At 38.6% G+C, this 17,166-nt stretch overlaps 1 protein-coding gene across 1 annotated transcript; it reads right to left on the reverse strand.

Annotated features, from left to right (window-relative positions):
• Nucleotides 1-195: 195 nt before the first annotated feature.
• On the reverse strand, nt 196-14,251 carry LOC145783176 (LRP chaperone MESD-like). The gene is made up of 5 exons (XM_082594972.1): nt 14,112-14,251; nt 13,428-13,499; nt 11,010-11,170; nt 6,651-6,785; nt 196-2,566 (listed from the first exon to the last, which is right to left on the reverse strand). Exons 1-5 carry the CDS (start codon nt 14,229-14,231, stop codon nt 2,299-2,301), a joined length of 756 nt encoding a protein of 251 aa, XP_082451098.1. The 5' UTR covers nt 14,232-14,251; the 3' UTR covers nt 196-2,298.
• Nucleotides 14,252-17,166: the final 2,915 nt, after the last annotated feature.

Below are 17,166 nucleotides of genomic sequence, written 5' to 3' on the forward strand. Positions count from 1 at the left end.
ACGTCTCTTGATTAAATGCAACTCCGCATTCCTTCCAGTACTGCGGTGGAGACCTTTCTCTGTTGCAAAAGGCGTGCGGAAGGAGAAGAATTGGGAAGGAAAAGTGGAAGGAGTAAAGGAGAAGCAGTAAGGAAGGAGAAGAAGTAACCTTCTAAAATGACTTCTCAGTCTGAGGCTAAATTCTTCCACAATCGATCAATGCTCAACATTTCTTTCAAGCAGTTATTTACACGCGATAAACAGAGATTCCTAGATTTAAAGCTGCAAAATATAGTGTAGCCTATGGCTGGAAAAATTGAATTAATGTGTTCTGATATTCAGTGAAAACTACTTGTCTGATAATCTTTCACAACGAGTTAAAACACAAATTTTCTTAGAACTAACTAGGCTAACACGATTACTAAAACTTTCTTGGTACCAAGTAGGCGAAGACAAGATTACTAAAGTGATGGACCAGGGGGGAAATGAAAAGAAATCGTCTAAACAAAAAATAATTGGAATAAAACTGTGAACAATCAAGCAAAAACTTGTATGTCTGCGTTAGTACATTTTCTTATTCGAGAACAATCTGATTGAGATTACATTGCACGTCGTACCATTTCAATATTCTTGCATTACATCATTGCAAAAGCACGGAAAATATATCATTCTTAATTGTAGATGAATTTGAACCTCATGAAACAATTAGAAAGCACCTTTTTAAGATTGATAAACCTCGTTGCTTGAACTGTATCTACTTTACATTGTACCGCTAAATTGGCATAATGAGTTTTTTTAGTTGTAACGACCAATGGCAGCATTTCGAAAAAGGTTTGAAACAACTAGGTTAAGATAAACCTTTTTGTTAAGGTTACCTTTTTATAGCCTAACGTTCGTGGGATTACAGGCCAATATTCTACAAGTAGTTTTCCACCAAATCCAGTTATTTTACATTTCACTAAGATTTGGATGTAACAGATTTCTTTAAGCGACCAATCGGATTGTCAAAGACATGTTTTAAAATACATCAACCAAAAAGGAAACAATTTGCTGTTGATAAAGAAAAGCAATGACAGTTTTGTAAAACGCGCAAAACATGCGATTTAAAAGGCAAGACTTCGCTTCAAAGCAGAACGGTGTTCCTTCGATTCACAAGCAGAATAATTGCCAAAAAGCACGAAAATCCACTTCAAACATATCGCAACGAACAACAGCTTTTCATTAATGTAGCAGTTTTTTATTATTTCATAATAGATGCTTGTAAAGTGCGTAAACTGAAACTCTTCTGTGTTTCATCCGTTCTGTAATCAAGAATCTATAAAGCCAGGTATTGCACAGAATCGTACGCTTCATGGACGAGTGACGTCAATGGGACAAGGGGTAAGACAACTTTACGTTGCAAACTCCTTAAATTGGTATTACATGGGTTGGGTTGCCAAATATGAATAAACTGGGTAATTGTTCTGCCATACTGTTTGCAAGCAGTGCAAAGTCAAATGTGCTATAAAAATTTGGGGCGTAGGAATTGGGAAGCTTTAGCCGCTTTTGTTGAAGTTTTTCTAACTAAATTGTGAAAAGAAAACTTAAAGCACCATTTGGAAAATAATTGAATTGCTTGACAATATTACCAACAGAGTTACGAATTTACAAGTTGAGTTGTTTACTAAAAAAAAAATACGGCGAAACATTTTGCTTAAAATGCTACTTCGACTACACGAACACAACTAGAATAATCACAATGGCAGTTAATTATCATCATTATACAGTAGAACGTATTATTTCTATATCATTAAATTCAAAAAGCAATCTTTCAGTGAAAGTCTATGACAAATGACGTCAATGAAATACTTAGTTAATTCCTTTGATTCTTGAAATGTTGCTGTGCTGAAATGTTTCCTATGTGATCTGATGAATGTCGATACGGCTGTTCTGGCTGTGTACTGTGTAGGTTACTGGGAAAAGTGGACACACTGTTGAGCATGTGATTACAATCTACATATATTGAAATGGACGAAAACAATCCCCGATACGCAAATAGATGACAAATTGGATATTAAACGAGTTATTGTGTCCGGTTTTGGTGTCTTTTCTCCTTTATTCAGTAAGATTTGTGAGCTTCTCTCTGCGTATTAGATTAGCCATGACACAAAAATTATGAATCAATAGCATAAAAAGATTATGATATCATATGGACTTGCAAAGTAAACGCAAACTTCATGACGGAGAATGACAAGCGAATATATTTCAATAACTGCTTAGTGCTTATACTTGAATGAATATAATGATGGATTGTGTAACATAGATCCTTTTAAAAGAACATTATAATTCTTCTTTTGTGGATTTTTTACCTGGTGATTTACTTTTTTTCTTTCCGGTGGTGTTTTCTTTTGTCTCTTTTAATTTTTTATTTGTTTTTTTAGTTTTAGAATCTTTAGTGTTCTTGCTTCCCTTTTTTTCTTTCGATTGTTCTTTTTTCGAGTCCTTTGCCTTTTTACTTTCAGCTTTTTTGTTAACTGATTTTTTGCTTTTATCTTTAGTGTTTTTTGCTTTAGGCTTTTCCTTTTCATCGTCACCTTGCGCTTTCGAGCTGAAAAAAGAAACAATTGTGACGTATCAAACAAATAGTTATGCTTCTGTTTTGTCGCATATGCCGCACAGCAACAGCCAGAAATGAAACAGATTGCGACAAACATTCAAACTTTTTTACTTCAGCACAGTCTCACTATACCAGCGCTCATAGGCGTCGAAATAGGGTGGGCAGGGTGGGCGACGCCCACCCTGCCGTGAAACGAGGGTGGGCAAAATATGTTTCGCCCACCCTGTTTTCATGACACTTATGAAGTGTTTGTTAGAATTATTTCCGTTTTTCTTAAACGCTGGATTATCCAACCAACAGCAGCGCAACTTCTTGTTTTACGCTATGTCTCTCGCTAAGTATCCGACAGAACAAAGCAACAACGCTGCGTGGAAAAAAGGGGGTACTCACTACACTGTTGTTGTTACGGCAACTGCCACAGCTGGCAATTCCTAGTGAGAGAAAGCCACGTTTGATCTTTTTCCGAATGGTCTCACTTTCGTTACGTCACAATCAAACTTGAGTTCCCGGTCAGCGTAAGGGAATGTGAATATGACATCATAATGAACATGACAATAAAATAACCGATACAAACTAAAGACGTACTGAAACAATTGCTTTTACAAATCAAAATGCGGCAAATCCGAAGGCGCCACTTTAAAGATAACAGGTCACGAGTCATGCGCTTTTTAGGTCCCAAAGGAAAACATAAGAGAAGTTTGTTTAGTTTAGCAGCGCTCATAAGATCGCAAGGTGCAAGAAAGAAAACATCCAACCTATTAAAGCTTAGCCTAATTGCTGCAGCGACGCTAAACGCAGTCTTTGTGAGAAAGACTAACCAGTAAACCACACTCTTCGAAATTACCGTCGGCAATTGCCGAGGTGATTGTAAGGACCACAAGATTACAAGAAAAAATTAATTTTCTTAGACTACACCAGACTAGGATGTTGATTCAATCTTGCTATTGCTGGATGTTTTATTTGGGTTACTTCCTACTTCGCCGGCGCTTAGACACGTGCCCACTGCCCAGCTGAGAGAATCTTTTATAGAAATATCACTTTATTTGCATTGATTTCTACGTCAAATTAATGTAAGCATCTACTCCTTGTTGCGCCTCGCTTTCTGTTACCTCGTCCAGCTGATACAGCTCTGATGATACCGATTCTGACTAGTTTATCACACAGACTTTGTTGCTCGCAGTAAATCGAGGCAATCTTCTCGCAGGGAGCTCTTGATATGTTACCTGTACCTGGTTGAGCAATTAACGTTATTTTATGATAATTCAACGGTACTAGATGTCGAATTAATGTAAAACAAGCGTAAATTTCTTATTGGGCATTGTTGTTACGCAGTATAACCCGCCGAGAAAATTAAATCGATTTGTGCTGACTCGAACGTTGAATCAACCCAAAATTAACTACTTTCCTCCTCCCCGTGAGTTTTTTAACGTGAATTACCGTAACAGCGTGCGTATCGCGTTGCTCGCTTTATCACTACTTTTGGTATTATTACATCACAACAAATCAAACAATGCGTTCGTGATAGACTACTCTAGTATATTTTTCGCTTCTCGTTTTAGTATAATCTTTTCCTAGTAAGTGTTCACAGCAATTGCCGAGGCAACTTCAACTTTTGCCGTTTGGCCTCGGCCCTCGGCAACGTTTTTGCCGAAGTAAAAATATGCTAATTTCGAAGACTGAACCATTGCGAATTTGCAAACATATACAAAACACATTCAATGAAATCTGTTTGAAAACTCTCGCCCACCCAGAATTCCTCTTTTCTAAGAAAAAATCGACGCCTATGCCAGCGCTGAAAAATTAGGAAAAAAAATAATAGTTTTGGTCAATTTTTCTCCAATTATATTATAGAACATTCAGTTCCTCATTTTTCGTGAAAAGTCACCAAGTAATCGCTATAACAAGCATTACGCGAGATAAAATATTGCAATGCAAGTTGAAAACATTTTTTGCTTTCTTCCTTCCAGATTTCTAATGCACGAAATAAATCGACACATCTGCGTAAGTATTTTAGTGTATGAAGAAAACAGAAATGTTGTAGTTGTTTCCAAGTGATGCGAAATACATGTACGATTACAAGTTCAAAAGGTTTTCCTTTAGCCAATCATTAAGGTGAATGACGTATTAATGTGTTGGATATTCCTTGTAGCTGGGTTCCTGGACATTCCAATATAACAGGATCTACTCATAGACTCGACGCTAGGAATCAACAGAAACAAACCAACAGACAAAATCGTTTACTTTAATGAGTAAAATAAACGGCTTCACATCGGCTTCTGTTATTGTGTAATCCCAGCTTCAAGGGTACCACACAGCCCACCAATGCAACAACGTCCTCATGGATTGGCTTAAAAAAACTGCTTGAACTTGTAATAAAATAGCGTCATAGGAAATAACAATATTGCGTAAGGCATGTAATGATCAGTCGATACACTATCGCTGCAAGAACATCATCTGATTGAATCAGAGAACACACAGTTCTGCATAAAACTCATTCGGTGATATAACAGGAAATGCTGAATAGGTAGCTAGTTTATGCAAGTAAACAAAAGCTTTCTTAGTTTAGAAGCATCCACAAAAATGAAAGTACCGCGTTTGTGACTCAACTATTATACATGTGAGATTGTGAGTGCTATCGCCGGCTGTCAGTACCACTCGAACAAAAACAACAAAAATTGAAACCGGTATAAAAGAAAATTCTAACCAGGTGCAAAGGAAGCAAAAAGTAACACTTCTGGACTGATTTAACATCTGCACACGTTGAATTATGGCACAAGGAACCATGTTGTAACTTATTTTTACGAGTGTCGTGAAGTAGGCTGCGACATGACAATAGCGTACGCAAATAAGTATAAAAGTTGTTATAGCTTTTTCAACAAAAAATCTCGTAAACATAAATAGTTATTACTTTTTGACTATATATAATATATACTTGCGCTGAAGTATACTGGATTACCATCAACATGCAAGTGTATTAGGCATGTTATAGTTTTTAAATCTGTGCTGAAATTGCACAGATTTTTGTCATATTTCGGCCAAGGTTCGGTCACTTGAAAATTTGGAATTGAGATAAAATGGAGTACAAGGAAGCCAATTTTCGTGTCCACCTTGAAGCATGTCATTGCATGTCTGGCATGGCGATCTATACTACTGGCCTTCCCAACGTGGCAACAGCCAAATAATGTGGGGGCCTATTAAGTTTGGCAACTAACAGGTATTAGGCGTAAAAAGGCGTCTTTGCATGAATTATTACTAACAAACAAATACTTCTGGATTAGAAAACGAATTCTTTAACATACTGTGTGTTTTGAAAGTTGGGTCACTCTTGATTTCGTGTACCTTGATTCTGTTGATATCTTGATTCTCATGGTATTCTTAACATGTAGCTATTGTCCTGCTTTCTTGCCATTTATTTAATAATATTACATCTTTTAATTACGTTTTGGCACTGTATTTACAATTTTTAGGCCAAAGAACATTACTTGACCAATGGAAATTGCTGATTATATGTTGTAACACTTATCTCAGTTGGTAAATTGAATTTTCGTATAGGCCCCCACACTATTTAGCTGTTGCCACGTTGTGAAGGCCAGTAGTATAGATCGCCATGATGTCTGGCCAAAAGCAGCGTCGTGTGCTTTCTACAAGTTTTAAACTGGCGCTCTTACAAAAGTCGCCAAAAGGCTTTCACCGCTTGGCCACGCAAACGATGTTACATAGTTGGGCAGTTGGCAAGTCCTTAGATATTAAAACTGACTGCTATTAGATATGAATATTAAGTTCCCAACCAACTCTGCAACACTGATGATAAAAGAATGACCAGTTGCTTTATCTCGGCTGATATATTGCCGGTAAACTGAGCAACTTGGGTAGAGATGAGATCTTATGTGCAAGCTTTTTTTGAATTGTAATTCCCTAGCCGGAACATCCTGTTTCTGGCCAAAATGTTGCATCACTGATCTAGTCAGTCAATCTACTATTGCATGAAAAATAGCTACCACCACATGATCATAACCAATTAAAATAGCAAATTGTAGTGTTTGCCCAATGCAAATTAATGTTTAGTGATACTAACCCTTTTCCTGGATAATCTTTCCCCTCAATGCTAACTAATTCACACCGATCTTGCTGAATCAGGAAATCTTTGATCTCATAAGCGTATGAACCATCGGTGAGACGAATCAATACCCGATTGGAACTGATGACAAATCTGAATAAAACACAACCGATGCATTTAAACTCTTCTTCATAATACTTTACAATAATTATTTTTAAAACAGATTTTCATAAAAATGAAATTGTGAAGTAATTTGAACTTCAAATCACACGATTGTATACAACTAGTATACATATTATTAAGATGTTGAATGTTGATGAAAATCTTAGTGTAATATAAAAACAAGTATATACTATATGATATACTCAGAAAACCAATATAGGCGGGTCAATATAAGGTTTGACCCCAAAAAATTTATACAAAAGTTTTTTTTGTTCCAAGTGTATGATTAGGTTGTACTATACCCCAGAAAAAAAGTCTACAAAAATCTGACCCCGGGAAAGTGGTCAATTTACATAATTTGAAAATGGTGACCCCCCAAATTTTTCAATGTACACAAAATTTTTTTTAGTTCAATTAACACACTATAAATGTATTAAACACATATAAACATGGTATCTATGCACCAAATGAACATATCAGAAACCGTCTGTGATGTCATTATGATGTCATGGAAGACATAGGCGTCGATTTTTTAACATTTAAGAAAAAATCTGAGGGGGCAAGATGATAAAAAGTGTGAAATATGTACCCAAATTTGAACAGTTCTATAAAATTACACTGTCAAAGCTACAAAAAAGAACAGAAAAGCAGGGTGGCTTCCCCCCAAACAATTTCTACTGGGGGGCGCGCCCCCCTGCCTCCCGGGAATCGACGCCTATGATGGAAGAGTATATGCACTAAACGTCAGAGAATGTCAGAGATGAAGTACCATTTTTCAAGTTATGATTGTTACATACTAGTAGTCATCACAATTATCATCGGTACTGTCTGTGTCGTCTTGATCCAATGGAAGGACATTGTTTGGGTTTTCACAGGACACAAGTTGGCATTGTCCACAAGCAGAGGTACACGGAAATCCGTACCTTCTACATGTACATCGCCGTGTTGTGCAAGCGATCGTGCAATCGATCAGATCAGATTGATTCAGATCAATCAGATCAGATCAAACAGATCAGATCGATCGATTAGCACGCAGGAAATGGAATATTGTAGAAGATGCAGTTGGTGGGAGTCGGGCTGGCGCAACGAAGGATGACACTGAAACTACTTTCTTTTTCAACACAGAATGTCGCAAAGATGCCAGCGAATCGCTTTGCTTTCCAGCATAGAGTAGAACCATTAACTGTTTGCCATACTCTTCAATAGCATCCACCCTCTGGCCAGGTTGTGTAAATGCAAGTGCCAAGGATTCTAGCTCTTTGTCGCCTTTGGTGGCTTTCTGAAAGAGTGTTCTCTTCCCTATTCCGAAGATTCGTGAGGTGGTATCGCATCCTGTAAACGCATGGATGAAGAGTAACTGAGAACATAGCTGTTGTCCGAGACATTCCTTTAGGGTATTAATATTGTACACCCTCTGATCTTTTGACCTCTTGTCCAAACGAAAATACATTGTCTTCTTCCGACTGTCCATATGATAGAGAAGGATCAAGAGACCTGTGTCTTCTCCAACCAGGGTTGTAGTGTGGTATTCAGAAGCTGCAATAGCTGCCTGAACAATATCATAGTCGGCATCTCCTTCAGCGTTTATAACTGTGGAGCCTTTCTCTCGCAGTTTGTTGCTTATCATGTTGATCAGCCCTTGCTTATTGCAGCCCTGTGACAGGAATTCCTCCTTGTTTCCAGTGAAGACTGTTGCTGGAGTGAAGCTCACTTTTGGATGATTTTTCTGTTGACGGCGTTGGTGGGTGCAGTCCTTCACTGATGGTTGATCACGATAACCGTCGAAAACGACTGTCGCCATCCCGTAATTGCGTAGGGTAAAGTCGACATAGCCATCCGCAATGGCGCCGTATGTGCTTCCCTTCGTCCATTGTACGCGATGCATGAGGGAACCACCATCAAGGACATACTTCTCGGTCTGTGGTACTTCGTTGGTAACAGCCTCATCAGATAGGCTGCTTACGTACTCATCGATTGCTTTAGCAAGCTGTGTTTTCTCTGGCTTCCTCATAATGTTGCTTGTCTCAAACAGGGCAGGTGGGAATGGGCTCAGTTCGTATTCTAGAACCTCCTCTAGAGAAAAGTCACCTGCATTCGATATGACCAAAAGTCTCTGAAAAAGTAGGGCGGGATCGATGGATCTATCTTGGGAAACTTTGATGCAACATGAATCACGTAAAGTTTTCACTTTGTCCTTCCGTTTACTTGCATATGTAAAAACTGGCTGACCTTCCATTTTTTCTAAGATTTTCCTCCCGACTGTTCGATAGTCATCAACATTTACGCCATCTTTCGCAATCACTCCAGTGATGATGTTCCTCAGCGTTGGATCCGCACAAAATGGACTGAATGATTGGAGCTTTTCTTTGATTTTCGCGAGGTTGGCCTGATCTCTCTTCATCCTTGCCCCACTCATTTCCTTATGCTGTGCACTCGTTGTAAAAGCTACGCTTGTTGAAGTCCTCCATCGCATGATTGTACTCTGAACAAGCTGGTGAGGATAACACCCACAAGGCTCGCTGCTCCTCGTTCATTCCACTACCCCTTGTCAAGCCACCGGTTGTCTTTAGCGATCTCATCAATGTCTGTTCAATTACAAGGTCCGAACCAAGGCCAGCCCAGACTTTGTCAGTTCGCCTGATGACATGTAATCCATCCTGAAATTTCTTGAAGACAGCAGGGTCCTTCATTTTGAGGTTTTGCATGTTTTGCAAGTACAAGTATGCTGATTTCAAGTAGTTGTGGTGACCTGCAGCAGCAAATATTGGTAAGCACTCGGCAACAGCACTAAGATGTCTATCCCAGGAACCAATTCGATCTGCCATCAGCAGCATTCGTGTACATTTGACCATGTTCATGTAAGAAATCCAAAGCTTACTTGTCCTGGATTTATCAAACAAGCCAAGTTTCTTCTTGTCAAGTGCTTGCTGAAGTTTAGCATTTGTCTCCAAAGTAGCTACTGTTTCCAATGTGGTCTTTCCTTCTATCAACAAGGTGTACATGTCCTCACACGACTTCACTGAACCAGCTAACTCGGGATCACTATCCATCATTTCAGAGACCAGCATCCATTCAAGCATTTTTCTATCAAGAGGTGGCCCCGCAAACCTTTCTGCACAGCTTTGCCACCCATCATATGCTTTACTGCATTGTCCCCATAAACAGTTTCGAGAATGTCCATCAGACCTGACCCTTGTGGACAATGCCAACTTGTGTCCTGTGACAACCCAAACAATGTCCTTCCATTGGATCAAGACGACACAGACAGTACCGATGATAATTGTGATGACTACTAGTATGTAACAATCATAACTTGAAAATGGTACTTCATCTCTGACATTCTCTGACGTTTAGTGCATATACTCTTCCATCATAGGCGTCGATTCCCGGGAGGCAGGGGGGCGCGCCCCCCAGTAGAAATTGTTTGGGGGGCAGCCACCCTGCTTTTATGTTCTTTTTTGTAGCTTTGACAGTGTAATTTTATGGAACTGTTCAAATTTGAGTACATATTTCACATTTTTTATCATCTTGCCCCCTCAGATTTTTTCTTAAATGTTAAAAAATCGACCCCTATGTCTTCCATGACATCATAATGACATCACAGACGGTTTCTGATATGTTCATTTGGTGCATAGATACCATGTTTATATGTGTTTAAAACATTTATAGTGTGTTAATTGAACTAAAAAAAATTTTGTTTACATTGAAAAATTTGGGGGGTCACGATTTTCAAATTATGTAAATTGACCACTTTCCCGGGGTCAGATTTTTGTAGACTTTTTTTCTGGGGTATAGTACAACCTAATCATACACTTGGAACAAAAAAAACTTTTGTATAAATTTTTTTGGGGTTACCCCCATATTTTTCATATATTGACCCGCCTAATACAATGAATAAAGTAGGCTGCCTGATAAAGCAGCTGGTGAACGCTTCAATCTTTAAAAAAATGTAGCTGAATCCGATTTTGGCAAAATATGTGACATGATCTTGACAAACTGCTTAACAAGTAATAACAATAACAATCCTGTTCTAGTTTGCGCCCATTGCAACAACATACAGTATATACACTGCGATTACAGATGCGACACAACAGGACACAGCAAAGTGACATATTATTCTTCGAGTCAGCTGCTCTTCTGATGTGAGCACCTAGCTAGCAAAAGTTACAATTTTTGCTGTGATTCAACATATAGCGACATTGAAAAATCACCAACCTTGTTATTTCTATATTGGCATTGTACAGCATAGACTGCCACAAGGCTGTTATTTCTTCGGTTTCAGCTTCAGTTGGATCGCCAGATACGGTGACAAACATCATAAGTGTTTTGTGACGCTTGGTCATCTTCAACATTCCCTCAGGGTCACTGGGATCAACCTAAATCAAAGAATATATAATGTGCACTCATCTTTGTGCTAATTGCTAGAATTTGTTTTATGTGTGAGTATTGGTATATTTTGGGTAGAGATGTACCGATATATCGGTATCGGCATCGGTATCGGTGATATCGGCCATTTTTTGAGTATCGGTATCGGCAACGGTATCGGCAAAATTTGGCCGATACTGTGGCCGATACTAAACATGTAAAAAAAGGCGTTTGCTGCGGATTTTCTGCGGAAACAAAAATATAGATATTTTAAATTGGTAACTTACGTCACATTGAAGTAGAAAAATAACAACCTGTTCAAATTTTTGATACCTCACAGTCCCATGACATCATGCGCGCACCTTTTGGCATTGTTTGCTTACAGTGATTCTTTCACTCAAACTAAACGTTTTGTTTCGGCAGTTTTGCGTTGTTCGATTCTTAAGTTGTGAAGGAGACTCAATTTCTCCAATATTTATCATTTGTGTTTTTTTTTTACTCTCAGCAGAGGATAAAACCAGGCCAAGACTACCCAGGTGGCGGGAATGTGTAGTTTTGCATCGTTTTTGCGTTGCTGGACGTTTGAGGGACCCTTGTGGCTTGGTTGTTTTTTGGTGGGCTGGTTCTGTCAGTTTGTGATTTGGTTTCCGCCTTTCGTTGTGGTGGACTCACCAGGCTTGAACAATGTTGTGGCGGAGTGGGTGGGCTCGGGGTGGGGCGGTGGGACTGCAAATCCTCACTGAACTAATCAATAAGTAGTCTTGTTGCGCCTGGGATGGCGGCCTCATTGTGGGGGGGGGGAGTTTCCTTCCCTGCTGTCGGCACGGGGCTGGGCGCTCACTGGTGCGGCGGGCTGTTGCGATTCGCTGGCCATAACGGTGTAGCTTCCACGCTAGCCATTTAGACCATCCAATCAACTATATGTTTCTCGGCAGCCGTTTTGTAGCAAGAATTGACATCGACAAGAATTGAAATGGCTAGTGTGGAAGCTCCACCATTGTGGTTGGGGGGTCGCGGCAGCTCGCTGTGCTGGTGAGTGCTCAGCCTTGTGCCGGGGGGGACGCTCCTTTCTTCGCAATGAGGTTGTCATCTTGGGCGCAACAAGACCATTTTGATTGGTTTGGTGAGGATTCGTGGTCCCATTGCTTTCTTTTTGGGCCTACTTATTCTGCCGTGACATTGTTTGGGCTTGGTGAGTTTGTTGCGGCTAAGGGTGGAAGTTGAATCGCCGACTGATGGAGCCGGCTTGCTGGGGGCAGCCGAGTTGCACGGGTTTTTTGAGCATTTGGCGGGGTGGGAGCGATGCAGAATTGTGCATTTTTGCTACCTGGGTAGTCTTGGCCTGGCAAAAGCTTTTCAACCAAACAACAAGCGCCCTTAGGTTGCACATTACTTGTCGAATAGTTTTTTGTACGACTACACAAATCACTTGGTTTACATTTTACATCTTATTATCAATTATGATAGCCTATTTGGAGAGTTTGCGCAAACACTTTATTAATTTTTCAGAAACCCCAATTATGATGTAATGTTTCTTCCCTTATACCCCAATCATCAATTACGGTGGCTTTTCATTACTAAAACCTACTATTATGACACAACAATGCGGTTGAGATTGGATTCTTGAATCTTTAATAAATTATGCCAATTTAAAGCTTTTTTTAATAGTTTTATGCAAATAAGGTAAAACTTAGCATTTGATATAATTCCTTGCAAATACCAAAATTGCTTCTTTTTGTAACACCAAAGTATCGGCCAAAATATCGGTATCAGTATCGGTCTAAAAAAGTGATATCGGTATCGGGATCGGTATCGGCCAAAATATTGGTATCGGTACATCTCTAATTTTGGGATGTGTTGAAATGTTTCTTGTGGTTTATCAGTGTCTTTTTTCTGTTAAATCTTGTGTGATCCATTTGTGAAATACAGTTACTGAAGAAGAGTAAGTATATGAGGGGCTATGATAGACCATTCTTTTTTACATTTTACCAGATAATAAAGATCTATTTTATGAATGCCAGCTCTTTAAATGTTTCGCCTGAGCAGTGATTAGCAAACTGTGGGCTTGTCAGATACTTAAATGAAAGTATGAACAAAAAAAGATAAGTATCTGAGATAGGTGTTAATGTTATGGGTATTATACAGTAATGTGTTACATTTATTCAGGTGTTACACTTATGATATATATATATAGGCGTTACTGGAGACTGTAAAGAGAGAAAACAAACTCAATGCATCGTTATCATAGCAAGCAATGTACAATCCTACTTTAGAAAAATCTATTGGCTGAGATGGACGTTTGTGCTCGGGAAGATCTCCTTCTTCGATCTCTCCTTCTTCCTGCAAAACGTCATTGGTTATGTGACTAAATGTTCATCATGAGAAATTTAGAACTGTTTTCCTGTCCAAACATTAAAGCTACAATATTCTAAATCAGGGCTACTCAACTGGCGGACCGCGGTCCGAATCCGGACCTTCTAGGATCTAGGTGTTGATGGTGGACCTTGAGCTTTTGGAAGATAACCTCATTGCCACATTTCAGGGTTTCTTTAAACAGATTTCTACTGGGAGGAAGCAATTTTTACTGTGATTATCCCAGTTGCTGGGGGGATTCGCCTCCCAGACTCCCCAACACTATCTCAGAAATCCAAGTCGAGTTACATTTTACCTAAAAAAGTGGTTTGGTACAGATAGTTTAACTTTCGTGGTTACGTGTGAAATAACTTATTTATCGAACAGCTAAAAATATTCAACTTGTCAAACTGGACCTTTGTTAACATTAGTTGAGTAACCCTGTTCTAAATTATGATAGCCTATGAATTGTAGGCTGCTAGGTTAGTTGAACAGCATAAACGTTGTTTATTGTCGCGTTACAAAGTCTTCCATTATTTTTAATAAAAAATTACTACAAATTAAATGATAAAGTATAGAAGAAAAAAAAACAGTTCTCACAGTCCACTCTTCTTCCAGCCTATAAATATCTGCATCGGTATAGTCTCTTGGGTCTTTTTTTTTCTTTGCCCCAGTCATACACAGTAAAAGTCCAAAACTTACAAACAAAAGTAGCTTCATCTTGAACTTTTAAATTTTCTTGGACTGCAAAAGGAAACAAAAAAATTAATATCTACATTGATTTAATTATTAGCCTCATGTTCACAAAAATAGAAAAGTTTTATTTACATTTAAAAGTCACATTTACAATTAGCACATTATAACCAACAACCTTGAAATTTTCCCAAATTTTGCCACATGGGGATAGTGCTGTCAGGGGCGCCGGAAGCGGGGGCAGATGCCCCCTGCCCTCAATTTTATCTGTAGGATGGAAGGGCAGGGGGGGCAATGGTACCCTCTTAAGGTCATGTAAGCCACTGCACATTTTGCAATATAACAATTTCTGCTATTTGCTTTTAGCCTAATTATAATCTTTCATTTTTGCGTCAAAATAGCCTAATATTCACGGCACAAAATTCTGCAACACAGTAAGTTACACCATTATAACATATAGCATGATGCTCTTCTTTGTATACCGGATATAATACTTGTAGGCTATCATTACTCAATAGTGAGCTGATAGATGAGCATTAGGCCTATCGCTATATCTTATCTTAAAAGTTTAAAAAAATGGCCTTTTAGCTACAAAAGTGCCCTTTTTTCATAATCCTGCCCCCCCCCCAGTCAAAAATTGTTCCGGCGCCCCTGAGTGCTGTCACAGGAAGAAAAATCTATCTGCTGCTTGCACCGTTGCACTGACTGTACTGCAACAGGGTTGTCAGACAGCTTTTGAGAAAAAGAGCCAAACAATATCAAAAAAAGGACCAAACTGGGTAAAAAACAGCCAAATTGTTCAATAACGTTGTTAATAATCAGTTAATCACAGCCATAATATACAACCAAGCAACCACACGGCATTTAACATAATCCATTAAAATTGAACATAAACTATAAGCTACAAACGTTTTCGGCCATACACACGTTAGTCCTTATCAAGTAACAAAAAAATAACCGCTTGATTGATTGACATTTTATTTTGTTGCGAGTATAAACACACATATTCAGCAAAGTCAGATAAAACAAACGGTAACGTAGAATGTGTGGATACTGCAACGGGTGACTGCGAAGTGACCTGGAAGGTCTTCTAGTCGAGCAGCCACCCTCAACAAAAGAAAAAGTTACAAATTAAACATCAAAGAAGCGAGGCAAAAGAATCTAAAACATTGCTTGAATGAACACAAAATACATCATCTAATAAAAGTTTTACATAGGCCTGAAGCCATCATCATTGACATTAGTAATATGATAATAGTAAATTTTTATAAAGATTTTTAAATGAGTTAGGTGAATTTTTTCTTATTTCCAATGGGATTGAATTCCAAATTTCCACTCCTGTATACTTGAAACTACGTTGAAGTTTTGAAGATGAGTATTGAGGAACATAAAAATTATCCTTGCCAATTGCATTTCTGGTGTTGCGAGAATGAACATTTTTTGCTTTTTAAAATAATTAGAAAAAGTACATGGTACCGGTAGTGAATTGTTTTCATATTTGTGCATTAATTTTGAAGTTTCGAGTTTGAACAAATCATTTATTTTAAGAACATTTAGTTGTTTGAAGTATGGAGTCACGTGATCCGACCATCGCCCTCCCGCGACTATTTTTATTGCTTTATTTTGGAATGCTTGGAGTTTGTCGACATGTGTCTTAAAAGTGGAACCCCATATTGTTATTGTATAGGAGTATGCACAAGCGAGTGATACAATTGAAGTCTTGTTTTCGGAGGAATGAAAGATTTCAATTTAGACAAGATGCCGACAGACCGAGCAAGTTTCAATTTTATATCATCGATGTGGGGTTTAAACGAAAGTTGATTGTCAATAGTTATTCCAAGGTATTTAGCGTGGTCAACTATTTCTAATTTATCATCGTTGTAGAGAACATGGATTTCATCAAGATTACTGTAGTTTTTTTTGGGCGGAATTACTAATAAATTTGATTTGGAAGCATTGATAGTTAACTTGTTGGCATTTATCCAGCTATTGATTTCGACTAGATCCAAGTTGAGCTTGTTTTCTAACAGATTTAAGTTTTCAGCTTTGACAATGAGACACGTGTCATCAGCAAACAATCTTGGTATTGATGATATGCTATTGGACAAATCATTTATATGTAACAAGAAGAGCAATGGGCCTAGTGTGGATCCCTGCGGAACGCCGTACTCAATAAGCTGATGAGTGGAAGAGTAATTGTTAATCTCAACATATTGTTGACGGCTATTCAAATAGGATGCAACAAGGTCGCTTGCTACTCCCCGGATACCATAGTGGTCAAGTTTGTGCAAGAGTCGTTTATGGAAAACAGTATCGAAAGCCTTTTTTAGATTCAAGAAAGCAAGCCCTGTAAAATCGTTGTTATTCATCTGATCGTAGGAAATGCTGATGATATCGAGAGCGGCATGTGTTGTAGAGCGATTAGTACGGAATCCATATTGCGTAGGAATGAGTACAGAATTTTTATCAATAAAACAGGAAATCCGTTTAAATATTATCTTTTCAAATACTTTTGAGAAGCACGACAACGAGATAGGTCGCTTATCATCAGTGACGTTCGGTGGCTTAAACCGTTAGGAAAGCAACTTGGAAATATACTGCAGCAAGGTAGTAGGCACGAAGGGCGTAACCGTCGGGCGATGCCGTGTTGCCGAAGGCAACACTTCCAGCGGGGGTCTGGGGGGCCTCCCCCAGAAATTTTTGAGAAACACTTCCAATTTGGTGCGCTCTGAGAGCATTTCCAAAACAAATCAAAAATAAAAATCTGTCAAATTGTGCTTCGCCTATGTCGTGATCATACATCCATTTAATGTTTAGAAGTCATGAACAATCTTAATTTTAACGTTGCAGGACCAAAATCCAGTGTTAGACATGGAATAATAGTTGTCTAAATATTTAATTCGTCATGAATGTTCATTCTCAGATATTCAGTTAGGCCTACACTGTAAAAACTAACACTTAG

The sequence above is a fragment of the Aplidium turbinatum genome, chromosome 14, assembly GCF_918807975.1.
Source record: "Aplidium turbinatum chromosome 14, kaAplTurb1.1, whole genome shotgun sequence".
In the NCBI taxonomy this organism is placed as follows: domain Eukaryota; kingdom Metazoa; phylum Chordata; class Ascidiacea; order Aplousobranchia; family Polyclinidae; genus Aplidium; species Aplidium turbinatum.